The 18,600-nt window shown below is 41.7% G+C and overlaps 1 protein-coding gene across 2 annotated transcripts in view; it reads left to right on the forward strand.

The window, feature by feature from the left end:
- The first annotated feature begins 850 nt into the window (after positions 1-850).
- The window catches only part of glra4a (glycine receptor, alpha 4a), a 61,163-nt gene continuing 43,413 nt past the window's right edge, over positions 851-18,600 (forward strand). For both annotated transcript variants that reach the window (XM_039814480.1, XM_039814481.1), the window contains exon 1: positions 851-1,160. In XM_039814480.1, coding sequence (XP_039670414.1) covers positions 1,093-1,160 — 68 coding nt within the window. In that variant the 5' untranslated portion in view covers positions 851-1,092. The remainder of the gene's footprint in view (positions 1,161-18,600) is intronic.

Below are 18,600 nucleotides of genomic sequence, written 5' to 3' on the forward strand. Positions count from 1 at the left end.
CACCGCCCCCACCTCTCCTCCATGCAGTTGCTAGTAGCCAAGGAGGACACAGAGGATAAAAAAAACAAAAAAAACTTGATGGACTGGGATGACACCATTTTCTAAACATAGCCACACTGAGAAATACAGAGAGAGTTTTGTGGACCTGAAAGTCTTAATTAGCTTTGTATCAGCTGATTTAGCGATTGCTTGAATGTAACAGACGTTCGATAACATAAAAAAATTACGCAATAAAGCTTTAAACGTGCTGCAGACAGCTGCAACATTAGCATTTATTTTAAGTTGCGTTTCTGTCCACCTGATTAATGTAAGCCCAATTATCCACTATGTTCACCAACTTCTTTCTCTCTAACTTAGTCTGTCTGCCATTTGGAGGTGCACAGGTTGTGCACTGTGGGTTTATCAGAGCTTTTTCGCTCAAACAGTTGCCTGCTGCGGCTTAAAGGAGAGTTGGAAGTGACTCAAGAACCCCCAAAACTCAAAAGTTAGATTAATTTAGAGATAGCCTACTGATTCAATCGACAACAAAACTCTACTCTAGGCTGCATGGTGTCCTCCTAACTTAAATGTTTATTTGGATGTGTTTCACTCCAGATTGGTCATCACCAGAATACATTCAACACTGCAATTTAGCTCATCATCACAGCAATCACTCCCTCCATCCTAATTAAGCCTAATTACACATGAGGCAGCCATCAAAACGAAAGCTACCATTCCTTTAAATCTTCACCCCCTTTTTTAATTTTTTGATGTGATGAAGGAAAATACACGAGAAAAAAAATAAAAGCAGGCGAAAGCATAGAAAATACACACACTGACACGAAATCCGACACTCCCTTCCAACACAAGCACCAACACACTGACTGACCAGTGCTGTCCAGCCGTCTGAAGCAGTGAGCCTGCTGTGTGCAGCCCTCTGGACTTGGTGGGAGGGGGAGAAGTTTCCCCAAAGACAAGCTTGGATCACTGAGAGAGACGATGCCTTCCTCCTTCAGCCCAGTCTCACAAGCTACTCTGTGGATTTGCTGATTTCCGAAATTAATTTTTCTGCCAGTTATTCAACGGGACTGAGGAGAGATTTTAAAGCAGAGGATGCTCCCACAGGTCATTCGGATTCTGTATGTCTTGTCTTTCTGCTTTTTCCAAGGAGGCTTTATCAGGTGAGGCGCACTAACATGTATTATTCTCTCCGTGTGTTTGTGCGAGTTATTTTCTCTTATTGTCTCCTTGACATTAACTTTTCGACCATCAGCGGCGACGCTATACTTTGCTGTTCACATCACATCTGTCATGTCATAGACTTTTTTTGACTTGATTTGTACGCAGCTCTCTAGATAATTATCCGTTGTTTGTTGTTGTTTTTGTAATTCCTGAGGCGACGGAACGGTTTAAAGCTACCCTTAACTAATGTATCAGGTGTTGCTGCCATTTAATAACATGTAATTGAATGACGAGGAAAAAAAGCCTGTTAAAGAGCGCTACATGCGAGAGGTCGTGGGCAACAAAATAAAATCCATCATTTTACACACAGAGCAAACTAGGATCACTCAACTCACAATACAAAAAAAGAAATCACAATTTAAAATCATGGTCGCAGTTTGCAAACTGACAGCACATGCACATTAAGTAATAAGACTCCATGCAAACAATTTACTAAGGAAATACGGCAACAAATATCAAACCTTGTTTTAAACTACCTGTGGAATTGCCGCTTGTATTGCATGACTGATTGGTGGCTTTTGGGGGAGGTTAAAGGGTAACGTTAATGTAAGATATTTTATAGGGTTCATTAAAAATTTACCAACATGTGGGAAACATCCCATTCTCTGCTTGCTTACTGAAACCTGAAGAATTTGGATCCTTGTTTTCAGAAACAGCAACACACCACATGTCTATTTCCTCCCTCATTATCTCACACAGACCATCCACCAGCAACCAAGCTCCCTCTTCTCTCTTCCTTCCTCCCCCTCTCTATCCTTCTAGGTGGCAAACACTTTTATTTGCAGCGAACACTTTCCTTATTTCATGCCCTGCCAACCTCAGGTGTGAGCGAAAGGGAATTAAGATCTGCATAATCCTGGAGCAGAACAGAGCTGTGACTCTGTGAACCCAGGGGCGAGGAGAGCAGCTCTTATCCTGGAGAGCAGTCAACTGACAGCACCTCCTCTCAGAAATGATATGCTCACCTACCACCCTCTCCCCTCGCCACGTAGGGAGAGAGCGAGAGAGGCAAGGAAGGGATCGAGGAGAAAGAGGAGGGCAAGTGTAAAAGACAGGTAGAATGTAATGAAGGTGTGGAGAGGAAGGGGGATAGATGGAGGGTGAAAATGGGAATGGAGCAAACTGGGATGGAGAGAAATTTGAGAGGGCGATTCATTTAGCTGGAGGCGGCGTGGAGATTAGTAAAGTGAAGGATGGGGCCGGGAGATGGAGAGAAATGGTTCACATAGGGAAGAAGAGATGAGATGCAGAGAGAGAGAGAGAGAGAAAGAAAGAGAGAGAGAGAGAGAGAGAGAGAGAGAGAGAGAGTGGGTGGGTGGGGGAGAGACAGGAAGTGTTGTTAGAGATTTGAAAAAGATCGTCACGTAAAATAGTGCACAAGCTGGATTGGTATGATATGTTTCGGACAGGATGGTAGTCGACAAGAGGAAATGAAAAACAGGAATGAAGGGTGTAATAAATAAAGTTCATAGCATAGCTTAAGAGTGTGGTGGCTGAAGGGTTACGAGATCTGTGTGTGTGTGTGTGTGTGTGTGTGTGTGTGTGTGTGTGTGTGTGTGTGTGTGTGTGTGTGTGTGAAAGAGAGACTGTGTTGTATCTTGTATTGTTGCAACACTTAGAAAGAAACCCAGAATTCTGAACCTAACCTGCCACCCAGTTTAGCTGCATGTGTTTTTTTTTAGAAGGTTTCATTAAGAGACTTCTCAAGGGAGTAATATATTACAAAATAAATTAAAATGGGCGCATTTGTACAGTCAAAGTGTTCATTTTATGGCCAAATTGAGATGTTGCATTGGGTTTATTCGTTGCAGTGTCCACAGGCTTGTTGCAAGCTTAATATGTTTCACTTTTCCTCACGATTGCCTGCAGTCGCTTGACATTTTGCTCCTGATTGGTTGCATTTTTCATGCATGTTGTTAGGCTACATGTTACTGGTTTAGCTATTTCAGTGGTTTACATTGCGATCCTCTTTGTTTTTCAATATTAATTAGTTTGAGGCTGGCTATGTTGAAGTTAGGGCTGGGTATAGGACAGTGTTGTAATGTAACGGAGTACAAATACTTCGTTACTGTACTTAAGTAGAAATTTCACGTATCTGTACTTTACTTCGCTATTTAAATTTATGTCAACTTTCACTTTTACTCCACTACATTTCCTAGATAAAATGTATACTTTTACTCCGTTATATTTCCAATAAGCATCTTCGTTACTCGTTATTAAAAAATAAAATTAGAAGAAATGTGTGCGACTGCAATAAGGGAGGTTTGGCGAATCACTGCTCCTAGATTGCATTACGCACGCTCCGCACGCCGCGCGCTCTATTTCAGCGCTTGTTTGTTGCTAAAGGAGGAGGAGGACGCACAACTGAAACCGCCACGAAAGCACGAGCCCCTAATGGAGGACCTCCCGTTATCGTAGACGACCACCCCGACGATAGCGGTGAACTCGGTGAACAGGGTAGTGGTGAAGATAACGTCATACACCCGTGGCCGTATTTGCAAGAAATGTTTCTGTACATTGATGTCAGCTCTAAAAGTATGCTGTTTGGTCTTTAAATTTAAGAGAATTGTGCCTGAAAAGTCCTAGAAAAGAATGTGATTTGATGAGTGAGATTAAGAAGATATGGAAACCCTGAATATGCTTTATGCTTTACTATAAGAAAGCCACAATAAAGTTCACAATAAAAGTTCTAACCGCTTGCTTTAAAAAAAAAAGAAAATTACTTTTGATACTTAAGTACAGTATATATCAGATACTTTAAGACTTTTACTTAAGTAATATTCTAAAAGGTAACTTTCACTTCTACCAAAGTCTTTTTCTAGTATGATACTTGTACTTTTCCTCAAGTATTGCTTTCTAGTACTTTATACAACACTGGTATATTATATGATTAGTGCTGAAGAAGTCAAAGTTCTGAAATGTTAAATGTTCACACTGTTGGCGCCAATGTGGATGTTTTAAATTTTGGTGAAGTTGCACTCCAGGGCAGTAGAGGGCACAACACGGCTACGGTGGTGGCACTCACTATTACACATTGTAATAATTATGTTAACACCTGTGCTTTTCTACTGTGACAAGTAAAAATCTTCAGAGTTGTACATCAACATGCTAAAAGTGTGGTGAATTGAACGATTCAGTTTGCAACTTATGAACTTAAACTGTAAAACCGTTCAGTTCGCGACAGTTAACGACGCCCACACACTGTGTTTATTTATTTATATCTTTTATTTTGAACATGTAAATACAATACAACATCCAAAGAAAATAGTAATGTAAAAAAAGAAACCGTTGAAAAAATTATAACTCCATAATTTCCAGTACTTAAAGACCTCTATTTACACATTCAAAAAGGAGTAGGAAGAAATAAAACGTATGTACTTCTACCCCGTTATACTCTTTCTTTCCTATTAAATTAAATGTGTTAGCTAAAAACAATAAGTCAACAGAGATAAAACATTTGTAATCAATGAAAATTCATATATTTACCTATAAACAATAATTATACACATACTACACATTATTCAATGTATGCCCAAATTATTAATTAGCTGTATTTATCTGTACCTCTGGAATATAGTTTTTTTGAACATCTTTTTAAATTGGATTGGTTTTGCAGCACCCGAGGATTTATAGCACCCAGCATGCCGGTGTTATGTCCAAGACTGTTTCCCCGTCGATATGCGTTTACCTATACTCATATCTAAACAAAACACTAACCACAGAGGGAAACATAATTTTAACAGAAGGGGAACACTATTCAACCAGGGAACAGATTTCAACACAACACCTGTTTTGAAAAAATGAGACTGAACCGGACCGAACGTCAGCCACATTGCCAACGAATTTGAAACGACACATCGAGTAATTGAGCAGCTTAGTTAAAAAAAAAAAACTAGTTAATTTTTTTATTGTGTGAACTTTGAGCTATCTTAGCTTAAGTATGAACTTGCACAACACTGAAAATCTTAGCTGTGGAAAATGCTTCTTAGGCACATAGATATTTGCAGCAAATGGCTATCTGGTGTTGTTTTGCCTAAATGGAATCAGCCATACAAGAAGTTTGACTAAATAAAAGTCTAAAACTTGCAATTTATTTAAAAATTGGTAAATACCTGATCACTTAACACAAAACAAGATAAGGGATCTGACCAAACATCCAATGTCAGCTTTTGCTCATTACATGGCAGTTTTTAATTTAATGTTATTGACACATTTTGATCAGAACCAAAAACATAGAGGTGCGTAGCCCAGCCCCGTTTGACGTTGTGAGCACTCAGTTGGAGACTATAAAACTATGTCTCCTTTTTTCAAAACTCTACACACAATTCCTAAAACTGCACACACAAAATGCAAAATGCCTCATATCTCCTTAGAAATGAAACTGCATTCAAAATACCATAAATACATCTCAAAATGAAGCATTTGCATCAAATGGCAAACACTTTTTTCATAATATTAAATTTTTGGATATACCATGTACACACTGTTGTTCTAAATCTAAAGCTCTTTTGTCGTTCATAGGCTTATATCTATATTTACAATGTTCTAGAGAGAAAGTCATCTGCTGAGAGGGGTTGAAAAGTGCACTGTAAAAACAATGTAATGTTACAGTAAAACATTAAATATTGATTGGGCAAAACATTACGCTTGTAAGAGTAGCACAGTGTTGTATACAGTAGCATCAAACAAGAAAACAAAAGTATAAACATATGTAAACCAAAGGTATCATTTTTAGAATACAGTTTTTTCCAACTGCTTACACACAAAATCTTTTCATGTCACACGATTTTTAAAACCTCTCACTCAAAGTGCAAAACTACACAGCAAATCTCCAAAACCATAAGCTATTTCTCAGCCTTTCACTCAGTTTTCAATTGCATAAAACACTTTTTTCAAAACATTAAACACAATTCTCTACCTAAGACACAAAAATCTAACAAGAAGTGACTTGCTATCCATTTCTAAACACAACCAATCAAAAATGCTACACTTATTTACCAGGGCACACACACACACACACTCCTCACATGTGCAAACACATTATGTCATAACTGAACACTAACCAATCATTGCTTTAGTATAGGCCTATACAGAGGCCAAAGGTCAGATTACCTGTTTGGAACAATGGATGCCAGCAATAGACAGAGAGCAAGAGGAGGAGGAGGGAGAGACAGGGGATAACAACGAGGAGGAGGAGGAGGAGGAGGGAAGAAGAGTAAGAAGGAGAGCCATTTCTGATGAGATCAGGAGAGAGCGCCCATCTTGAGTAGCTTTACAGGTGGCGTCCATACTGCATGCAACTATCTAATGACTATTTCAGCATTACAAATCAATCAGACTTTGTTGTGCACAAAGTGCATACAATTCTGCTCCCCCACCCAACCACAAGCACGCACAAACACTCACAACACACACACACACACACAACACACACACACACACACACACACACACACACACACACACACACACACACACACATTCTTTATTCTAAAAATGATACCTTTGGTTTACATATGTTTATACTTTTTTTTTCTTCTTGTTTCATGCTACTGTATACAACACTGGGCTACTCTTACAGATGTAATGTTTTGCCCAATACATATTTTCTGTTTTACTGTACTTTTCAAACACTTTCAGCAGACTACTTTCTCTCTAGAACATTGTAGATATAAGCCTATGAAAGACAAAAGAGCTTTAGATTTAGAACAACAGTGTGTACATGGTATATCCAAAAATTTACTATTATGAAAAAAGTGTTTGCCATTTGATGCAAATGCTTCATTTTGAGATGTGTTTATGGTATTTTGAATGCAGTGTTTCATTTTGAAGGAGATGTGAGGCATTTTGCATTTTGTGTGTGCAGTTTTGGGAATTGTGTGTAGAGTTTTGAAAAAAGGAGACATAGTTTTGAAAACGTGTGTAAGCAGTTGGAAAAAACTGTAAAGAATATGTGTATGTGTGTTTGTGTGTGTGTGTATGTGGGTGTGTGTGTTGAGAGTGTTTGTGCGTACTTGAGTGTCGGGGCGGGGGGTTGTATGTTGGAGGGGGGGGCAGAATTGTATGCACTCTGTGCAAAACAAAGTCTGATTGATTTGTAATGCTGAAATAGTCATTAGATAGTTGCATGCAGTATGGACACCACTGTAAAGCTACTCAAGATGGGCTTCTCTCATGGTCAATCCGTGGTTGATCACATGATGAATAAGTGTGGCCTTGATCTCATCAGAGATGGCTCTCCTTCTTACTCTTCTTCCCTCCTCCTCCTCCTCCTCCTCCTCCTCCTCCTCGTTGTTGTCCCCTGTCTCTCCCTCCTACTCCCCTTGCTCTGTCTATTGTTGGCATCCATTGTTCAAAACAGGTAATCTGACCTCTGACCTATGTATATATATACTATACTATACTATACTATACTAAAGCAATGATTGGTTAGTGTTCAGTTATGACAATGTGTTTGCAAATGTAAGGAGTGTGTGTGTGCCCTGGTAAATAAGTGTAGCATTTTGATTGGTTGTGTTTAGAAATGGAGAGCAAGTCACTTCTTGTTAGATTTTTGTGTCTTAGGTAGAGAATTGTGTTTAATTTTTTGAAAAAAGTGTTTTATGAAATTGAAAGCTGAGTGAAAGGCTGAGAAATAGTTTATGGTTTTGGAGATTTGCTGTGTAGTTTTGCACTTTGAGTGAGAGGTTTCAAAAATCATGTGACATGAAAAGATTTTGTGTGTAAGCAGTTGGAAAAAACTGTAAACTCTGATTTGCAAGCTCCTCCATCTGGTGTGGAGTGTCATTAAAGGGGTGATAGAATGATTATATAGGGTATTTCACACTGTTCCTTATGGTCTCCTAATGGGGTATGTAACATTGGTTGGGCTTAAAAATGGCCTGGTGGATATTTTATTGCCCCTTATGCATCCCTGTGTTTTGGCCCTATTTGTAACAAGAGCTTTTCTTCCAAATATGGTATGCTCATGAATATTTAGATGAGCTGCGCGCTGATTGGTTGAGCGACTTACCATACACACACATTAGAGACGCACGCTGATTGGTTGAGCGAATCCCCAATACACACACATTAGAGAAGCGACAGAATCTCATATTCCAGACACTGCAATGTTTCCTTACCAAATTCACTTCTGAGACTTTTTTATGTGAGAAATCAACTATATAAAGCTCAAATATGGGCCGTTTTACCAAAATTGATGGCTAATTGCAAATTTGGTAAGACTGTGTGTGTCGGGGTTAAGCGGGGCGGGGCTGCCTGCCGCCGGCCTGCCTTCCGTCACAGACCCCGGCCTGCTGTGAGCTCGATTGAGCTCCGTTACGGCTAGCAGCCCTGACAGAGCTCCAGGGCCTGTGACTCCCCTCTTCCTGCTAACTAAATTGCCCGTTGTGTGAGAGTGAGAGCGCGGTCAGCAAGCTTGTTACACCAGCAATCTCTTACCACATGTTACACACATGTCACGCCACTTATACAACATCTAACTAAATGTCTTATAAAGCTAACAACGGTGTCCAATTTCAAGTTAATGAATATTTGTGAAGACTAGGTGTTTCGTCAGCTGTGACTGTCCCTTCAATCCTAGCTGTGTGTAGCTAGCTACAAATCACGGATAGTTAGTTTCATTTTCGGCCTAATTCGAGTATATTTACAGTTGGAATTTCATCATGCCAGTTATACAACATCTAACTAAATGTCTTATAAAGCTAACAACGGTGTCCGATTTCAAATTCATGAATATTTGTGAAGACTAGCTAGGTGTTTGTTTAAATAACTCAACACTATTATAATTACACACATTATAAGATTAACTGGAACCTGTGGTAAGAGATTGCTGGCGTAACAAGCTCGCTGACCGCGCTCTCACTCACACACACCTGGCATTAGGAAGAGGGGAACTGCAGGCCCTGGAGCTCTGTCAGAGCCATAGGCGCGGGAAGTAGGGTGCTGGTGCGGCAGCACCCTTTGTTGGTGGCAGCACCCTTGTTGTCAAACTCGCGATCAAGCCCGTATTACACAATGGGCATTAATCATTATGGTGATAATTATCCAATCAGAATAAAGTAAAAGTTGTTTAATGTAATGATTGGGAGAAGGCGCATGCACTGTGTAGATTGGCTAAAGATAAAGGTGGGTGGGCATAGAGCAGGTTGTTTACATCGCACTGAATCAAGATCAGTTTTCTAAGAACGAGTTGAGATTGAAAGAGTGGAATTAATTTGTAACTGATCCCCGGTCAGATTGGGTTGTATCAGCGAGTGAAAGTGTGGAAAAGGGAGAGAAAGATGCGGCTGCTATAAAAAATGTCCCGCGAATAAATAGCTTTTTAAAAAGAGCTGGGAATGACGAAGAGGAGGATGTCGAGGAGCTAGCTAATGTTAGCTTGGAAGAATCGCTGCCTTCTACCAGCTACACTCAGCCACAGCTAACGGTAGCTAACGTTAACTTTAGCGAAGTTGTTGTGGAAAAAGACAGAGATGAGGCCGGTCATCAGCATTACAGAACAAGGTAATAGCACCTCAGGTACCATCATCTCTGAAGACCCTGCACTACGGGGACCGATTACAGAGACCGTCCGGGAGGAAGTTATACCCAGAGGGATATTAGCCTTTCAGAATCGGCGGCTAAATATCCAGCATCTCGGAGGGGGGACGAGGCTGGCGGCAGAAAGACCCGCTCTCTCACTAACGAGGCACTGACCCGACACCTTCACCACGGTGAAACGGTACCACGGGAGTGGATTCTATATTCACTGTCCACCGGAGACATTTATTGCGTTGCCTGTAAAGTTACCAACACACAGCAGCGCATCTGTAGTAGGGTTTAGCGAGCTGCTAGAGCTGGACTTAGAGGATTTGATCTGCGACTTTGCAAAGAAAAAGACAAGAAATTAGAACTTCTAAAGGTAAGAGCTATTATGCTATCTGTAAATTGAGTAGGTTAATATAATCTGTTGTGACCGTGTGACCAGATAATGTACATATTTTGTTTAGTTTATTGAAATGCCATGCATATCAGACGTATTGCATAATAATTTTGTGATGCTGCTATAGGCCTGTGTGAGACTAAGTTGTCAAGTGCAGTAGCCTATATGTTGGCTTTTGCAGTTTGTGAAGTTGCAGCTGACTAAGTGACTGTTATTTTGCAACCCGCGCCAGCTGTGTTGTGTGATGGTATTGTTGTATCTTCAGTCAATCACGTTTCAGAATTACTATTGTGCTTTCTGCGTTGGGTGATTTTAGTGAGTACTATATCGCCATAGTCTTGAACCATACAACGCTTTGGTATGATTTAATTAATTGTAACACTGTCTTGTGATGTGTGAGTCAGATGGCAGTACTTGGTTTATTGAACTGGAAAGGCATACTTGACGCCTGCTCAGCTGGACTAGTCATTCATCTTTTTATTATTTTTTATTCGATAGTGACAGTGGATAGACAGGAACGGGGGAGAGAGAGAGGGAATGACACGCAGGAAAGGGCCGCAGGTCGGATTTAAACCGGGCCGCTGCAAAGGAATCTTTTGACCAGTAGTGATTGGCATGTGATTTAGTGCCTATATAGTTCGCTGTGCAGTACATAGCAGTATGTAGCCTACTTCATGTGGGGGGGAGGCAGAGGAGAGTTGTTCTCGCACCCCCCCCCCGCCAGCACCCCGCACCCCCTGCTGGAAATGACTTTCTCGCGCTCTGGTCAGAGCAGCTGCGTTTGGTAGTAGTCCATTAGCCCACAAAGCGGTGACTTTGCGCGGGTATGAAGTGCCATGGGCTGCCAGCCGTAACGGAGCTCAATCGAGCTCACAGCAGGCCGGGGTCTGTGAAGGAAGGCAGGCCAGGCAGCGAGCCAGCAACACAGGCAGCACCGCTGCTGAAGTCCGACACACAGTCGGACAAAATTTGCAATTAGACATACATTTTTGTAAAACGGCCGATATTTGAGCTTTACATAGTTGATTTCTCGCATAAAAAAGTTTCAGAAGTGAATTTTGTAATGGAATATCAGAGATCTGCGTGACCTAGATTCAGAAGACTACCTCATCTCAGGTCAGTTGTGTAGCCTATGTAAATGTTGGGGCGTGACTGTTCTCTTAATACACCCACGGCTGTGACAAAGGTTCCGGATTTTGAGATGCTTACATAAGCAACTAGCTTTGTTGAGATTTGCCCGTTTTCAGCGGGAGTTTCAAAATATGAGATTTTCATAGTAAAGGGGTGTTAATGGGATTTTGAGCTTATATGTATGTCCTATTTACCCACCGAACTGTCGTTATTCAACTATGACAGGGTAAAATCGGTTTTGCATTCTATCACCCCTTTAACACAGTGTTCACAGTGGGGTCTTAAACTGCTTTTTGGATTTGTGAAAGTTTGAGTTTGTTTCTGGTACACTGCTGCCCTAAGAACATTGAAAGACTTTTGTTCACTCTATTCGGAGGAGTTTTAGAAACTCAAAATGATCACACATGCTGACTTCACCAGTATGTGGAGATCACAACAGCGGGCAAACAAATTGTGCAAATGTATCCACACCCTCTGGTCATCTGATGTGTGTCTGTTCATTGGAAAATTGAGAGTGAAGCGTAGTGAACTGCATTGAAGTGAAGGGCATAGAATCGCATCAAGGATTCCTGCTGTCCTTGCCTCCAGTCAGTGAGAAATCATGAGTCAGAACTGCAATTATCAGAGAAGAAGTCTTATCGTTTGATGGAGCTGGGTCCTCATACTGTAGGCTTGGTTATTGGGTGTCCACTTGATAGTGTGTGTGCATGTGTTTGTGTTGTGTGTATGTGAAAGAGAGAGGTAGATTGCAGGGGAGGCCTATATCATGTTACCTTATCCCTCCCTGTAACTACTTTGTAATTAATTAAGTAAATAATGGCTTTATTTAAAGTCATCACATCTTAAAGGAGAACTCCGGCCAACTTTTACGTTAATCTTGATCGCTATAAATATGCGAGTACTCTCGATAGAAAAAAAAACCAAGCCAAATCAGTGCTAGCAACACGGAGTTGCTGCAGCCATGTGTAAAGCTCTCACTCAGCTAAAACGGCAGTTTTGGGCGCATGTTCTAACTAGTGCCTTTGTGCCTCTTAACAGAGACAAAATGCAATTAAAGCTGCAAGCAGCGTTGGACGGACCCTCGCTCCTCTGCGCACATTGAGGTTACTGGCGTACGCCACTCCTTGCGACCGCGCATTTGCGCGGCACTCAGACACCGCAAATCGTCACCAATGAAAAGGGAACTCCCTGCTGAGTTCAATGATAGCTCACACAAGACTCTACGTCATACAGTTCATTAGCTGTGAAAAGGGGCGTGGCTAAAGCATAGGAGGTGGTCCAAACCATCACCAATGAAAACAGAACTCTCTGTTGAGTTCAATGATACCTTACACAATAGTGTACAAGAAACGGGTCATTAGTTATTAAAGCGGCGTGGCTTAAGCATATTGGGCGGGGCAAACCATCACCAATTAAAAAGGAACTCTTTGCTGAGTTCAATGATACCTCACACAATAGTCTACATCAAACGGGTCATTAGTTATAAAAGGGGGTGTGGCTAAAGCATAGGGGGCGGGTCAAACCATTACCAATGAAGAATGAAGTCTCTGCTGAGTTCAATGATACCTCACACAAGACTCTACCTTAAACGGTTCAAAAGCCATAAAAAGGGTGCATGTCCTGAGAACGTGGGCGTGATTAAAGTATTGGGGGGGGGAGGGGGCTCAATATCACATGTAGACCACACATAAGTTTCATGTAAATTGGATGATGTTTGTCATGTAAGGCTGATTTCCTGTTGCCAGCGGGGGGCGCTATGACCAAAATTCACAATTTTTTAAGTTTTGCAGGGGGTGCCAGCAAGCCATTTATGTGCGCCTATTCCCGAAACCCTTAAAATACGTACATTTTCACCAGTCTTGATGCGACCGCCAATTTTGGTGAGTTTTTGAGTATGTTAAGCCCCTCAAAAAGGCGATTCATTTGCCAGAAGAAAGGAAGGGAAAGGAAGAATTCTTTCAGTTTCAATAGTAATAATTAAATAACTAACTAAAATGTCTGTGCAACAGCAACAGGACCATTAAAGGAGCATTGTGTAAGTTCTGAAATTTCTAACTGTTACTGACACCAGTGGCCGTTAGAGGAACTGCAGCCAGTCTCATGCTCGTTCTCGGTGCGCACGCTCGTACGAGAACAAACAACACAGGACTTTCACGCCGGAGACCGGGGATCGCGCCCCGCGTGTGGCAGTACCTTTGTCGGCGTGTCCCACGTTTGACGGTTCCTTACCCCGTTCTTTTTTTTACCTAACCCCAACCGTCGCTTTGTGACGTTGCTTCCCGGTGTCCTGCGAGTAGCGGCCCGTGCCGTTGTTTTGGCGCGGGTGGCGCCTCATTTTTCGATCGCGGTAGCGCCCATGCCGTTGTTTTGGCGGCGTGTGGTCTCATTTCCCCAATCGCGAGTAGCGCCCATGCCGTTGTTTTGGCCCGTGTGGGCCTCATTTCCCGATCATGAGGGGCGGCCCATGCCGTTGTTTTGGTGACGTGTGCGGCGCCTATTCTCGATCGTGGAGTGGCGGCCCATGCCGTTGTTTTGGCGCGTGTGCGGGGCCTCATTTCCCGATCGCGAGTGGCGGCCCATGCCGTTGTTTTTGGGGCCGCGTGTGGCGCTCATTTCCCGATCACAGGCGGCGCGCCATGCCGTTGTTTTGTGCCGGCGTGTGGCGCCTCATTGCCCGATCGCAAGTGGCGGCGCCGTTGTTTTGTCCGCCTTTTCGCCTCCCCGGCGTCCTTTTCCGGCCTCCGCCTGGAGCGACCCTTTTCCGCCTCCGGCCGTCCTTTCCCGAAAATTTTTTTCTTTTAAACTTACGAGGAGTTCCTGTGGGTGTGTGGATTGTGCTGGAGGCTGGTCGCTTCTTTCTGTCCGTAGAGTCCATTTGAAACACTAGCTACTGCTAGCGATTGCCGCTGTTTACTAATGGCTGCCGTACGGATGTAAGCCTAAGCAGAGCCCAAGTAGACGAGAACGCGCATGACGTCACATTTTGTGAATTTTCGCGCCAATTCGGACCCGACTCCTCCACACACAATTGAGCCTACAGGCTGATAGAGGCAACCGTGGTGGACAGTCAAGGTGTCATTCTTTCTATTACATTATGGTTGGCTCATAAATGTACAAATGAAAACTCTATCTTAAAGATTTTTTAAAGTAAAAACCTACATATAGCCCCTTTAATGTGACAACAAGACTCAGACAATGTTTAAATTCACCTGGCTAGCTGCCGTCAGGGATGAGTGTGTTGTTCAGCCAGGCTTTGGTAATAATCATCACGCAGCAGTTCCATGTGTATTTGTAGCATATATATATCCTTTTTGTGTGCGATCGATCTGGCGTTGGTGAGTAGGAGACTTAGAGCAGCTGCTTCATCTGCCTGTTGCCCCTCTGTCTGTCTCGTTCTTGTGAAGCTAGTTCTTCGTCTGTATACTCGGGTTCGAATAAATAAGGATGACCATCAAACTCAAAAGGCTCTTCCGTGTGTTGTATATCTGCTATAGTCTCCATAGTTACGTTACTCCAAGCTTTTTCCCTTGTGAACACCTCCGCTCTTCACACACTAAGCTCCGAGCGGCACACTACTGTTTACCTTTTCCTGCTACAACTGAATTCCCACGGGACAGCGCAAGGCTACAGCTAGCCTTCAGTAACACTATTACTGTGCAAGCCACAGACATAATTTATCCCGTTTCCATGTAGTTACATAGTCACTGATATGGTCATAACCACTACAGTGCTCAATTACCTATTTTTGAGTGGGAAATAAACTAAACTTTTTCGCCGCTAAGGCATGATCTGTCTGGAGGACATAGCCAGACCACCGGGCACTCTGTTGATTATTATCGGGTCCTGTTCATGTTGCACAGACATTTTAATTGCATTTTGGTTTGGGTCAGTTGCAGAATTATCAAAATAAACAAATTATATTACATCTTTGGAGATGAACATCATTCTCTAGTCCAGTTAGGGATTTAACAAGGAAAGTTATTTTCTACTTTAAAGAAAAGTAGAGACTTTATTGCTTAGTCATGTTCCGTTTCTCATATCTGGTTATAAATATGGGGAAATGTTTTAATGTACTGTCACTTGGCTTAAAGGAAAAATCCAACATGAAAGTTTGTTACACTGATTTTTAGTCACTGAACACACTGTTCAAAACCACTTGGGGTTTGCATTTCAGTGTCCATTTAGTTTCTTGTAACCCCATAGAAGCCCAATTAAAATGATGTAATGCCACTGAGATACTTTCAGAGTTACTGCAATATTTTAGTGCAACAGAAAGATGTTCAACTATATAAACAATCATCTTCAAATGTCAAATTTAAGAATCAAAGAAAGTATTCTAGACTCTCCAGTTTCTACAAATGTCCCAAAATCTGTGTTTAAGGCTGAGAGCTCATTATTTTCAGTTTAAAATCCCTGTTAACGGTCTCTTACTCATACTGCCAGAAAGCAAAACAACTTTCAATGCATTCTTTTCCAATTAAAATGACGAGCCTTACTATGAGTCCATTTAAACCCCATATAAGCTGCACCCCATATAAGCTGCATTATATCAGCAACATCTTATAACATAACAGTCATTTTGCTCCCATGTTTAAGCTTTTTTCCAGCTACCGCACAGTTTTAAAATTTCAGTGTGTGAAGTGCAGACAGAGTAATATGTTTCGGGACTTCAGTGTAAAGTTTTCTCTGCAAAGAAGTCTCCCTGCGGTGGGGAGCGGATTTGAGGGAGTTAGCTAACGTTGGCTTGCTACTTCCACCCACCTAACATGCCTTCATCCTACCAAAATGAGCCGAACAAAGGTGTCACTCTGGCGATAGCAATGTGTTTTACTATGATGTGACAAGAGGGGGTGAATGAAACATTAGGTTGTTACATTTAACTTATTTAGAGGCCGGCCGGCTGGCTAGTTAGCTGGATCGTCTAGCACCAACCACGGTTCAGAGAGGTCTAACGTTACAGTCTTTATATTAAATTTCACGTTAACACATTAGTTCTAATTTTAAAGTTTTTTGACCGCTCTTATGTGTATTGGATTGATCAGGTGCGATTTCACAGTGGTTTGTTTACTTTCCTCACTGCCGTTTTCAAGCTGAATAGCCAATCAGATGGATTGGCTATTTAGTCGACAGCTGACATGTTGAATCAGCCAAAAAAAGGCCAAAGTAGGCAGACACGTGGAGTAAAAGCTAGGGCGACCCAACTTGGACCGATGGCCAACATTGCCTTGGTGTGTTAGGGCCTTTAAAGAGCAAACCTTTCATTGAGATAAATTCATTCCAGTAATCTCTGCATGGCAAGGAGTTGACCAATGGCAAACTGACTTCATAGTGCCGTCCTTTGAAGAAACACTGAATCGAAGTATCCAAAAATGGAGGAAGCTAAAGTAGCTTATTAGCTGCATTGCAGGGCCATTTCCCATTGTAACTATTTTTGAACCATAACGGAATGTCTTGATTGGACGTTTAAACAACGGTCATTCAACGTCTCGTTTGCTGTGGAAATGATGTACTATTCGGAGAACATCATAACAGAAGCCCAGTACAGGAAAATTAAGAAGTTCAGAGAGCTATTGAGACTGACTAGCACTTGCATGTCCCTAGGTAACCCGTTCTCACTCGCAACTCTTAAAATACTGACGTTTGGTCAGTGGCTCTTAGCATCAGATACCGGCGCAAAAATCACCCTTTAGCGTCTGTATGGGACGCACCGGGCAGAGCAGTAAGATGTCGTAGTATTAAGAGCAACAACTGTAGCGAGTAGGCTGTATCTGTACTCTACTGGAGTATTATTTTTTGATGAGTTCAACACTTTTACTCCGATACATTATTTATGTGCTGCAATGTTACTCGTTATAACCAATCACCGTGAATTTGGTGCGACTCGCAATTTTGACCAATCACCGCAACTTTTCCGCAAATTTGACCAATAACCAGAGTTTTCCGTGACTTCAACCAATCCCAGCAGTCCCACGTGCCAGACTTTGTATCAGTATGTGACTCTGAGAGCCAATGACCAAGTGGGAGTGAATTCATTTCCTTGTTTCTGATATGAAGACGAGACGTACAACAAAACATACAGCGAAAGACCGTGCAAAACAACGGTGGCTGCAGGAAAAACAGGAGTGGAGACGTACAGGATGACCATTGAGGACAGCTACGCTCGTTATTGTAAGTGCAATGATAAGTTAAAGTCCTATAAGTACTTTATCAAACCGTATGAATGTGTGTCCCAGGCCAGGTTAGGAAATTAACTAACAATGTAAAGATCAACAAGCCACTGACACATATGTTCAAATTTGATTCATTCAATAAATTCTTATTTTTTGTCTTAAATCCACCAGCCATTTTCATATTATACCAACATTTGCAGCATGCTGAGCCTTTTTGGTAAGGTTACTAGGAAAACTCAGCCCAGAGTAATTTTATTCTCCCCAAACAAGTTTCCTTTTTAGGATAATAAAAACAAAAATTTGAAATAATATAAACAATATGATATTCAAACTTTTGACTGCTTTCTTTAATAACTACTGTACATAACACAATACTTGTACTTTTACTTTCAGTACTTGAGTAGTACATTTTAAAATAAACTACTTGCAATACTTAAGTACAAAAAATGTTGAATACTTTACTACTTCCACTTAAGTGTGGTGCTTAAAGAGCACTTCAACTTCTACTTAAGCACTTGTACTTTTACTCAAGTATGGGTCTCTAGTATTTTATACGTCTGCCAGTGTGTCACTAAAACATACATTTTGTAACCCCACCCACGATCTTTTCCTTAACCCGTTCTCACTCCCAACTCGTAAAATACTGATGCACGGTCAGTGGTCCCAGACCCGGAGTGTCAAAAATTGACGCCAAGAGTACCGACCTAGAGCGTCTAAATATGACACCCAAGGGCTAGATGCAAGTCCCGAGACCATCAAAAAGTGACACCGAGGGTCCCGACCCAGAGCGTCAAAAAGTGATGTCAAGAGTCCCGACCAAGCGCGTCTAAATATGATGCTAAAGAGACTTTTTGCATCAATAACAAACGCCAAAGGCACCTGACCAAGCGTCGCTGTTTGACAAGGGTGAGAATATGTTGGCTGTTGCACTCAAGTGCATCAAGATGGTGCATCACAAACTTAAAGTATGTAATGTAAAATGAGTAAGGGCTTCCTACGGAGAAAAGTTAATAAGCAATAAATAAAAAAACAAAACTATGTGCTTAAAACATTCATTCAAATGACTTGTATCAAAATGGTTTCTTTTGAGGCCCGTTTTAAAGGGGAACTATGCAGTTTTTTTTAGCTTAATTTACCTTAAGGCCCGGGACACAT

This window comes from Perca fluviatilis, chromosome 10, assembly GCF_010015445.1.
Source record: "Perca fluviatilis chromosome 10, GENO_Pfluv_1.0, whole genome shotgun sequence".
Taxonomy (NCBI): domain Eukaryota; kingdom Metazoa; phylum Chordata; class Actinopteri; order Perciformes; family Percidae; genus Perca; species Perca fluviatilis.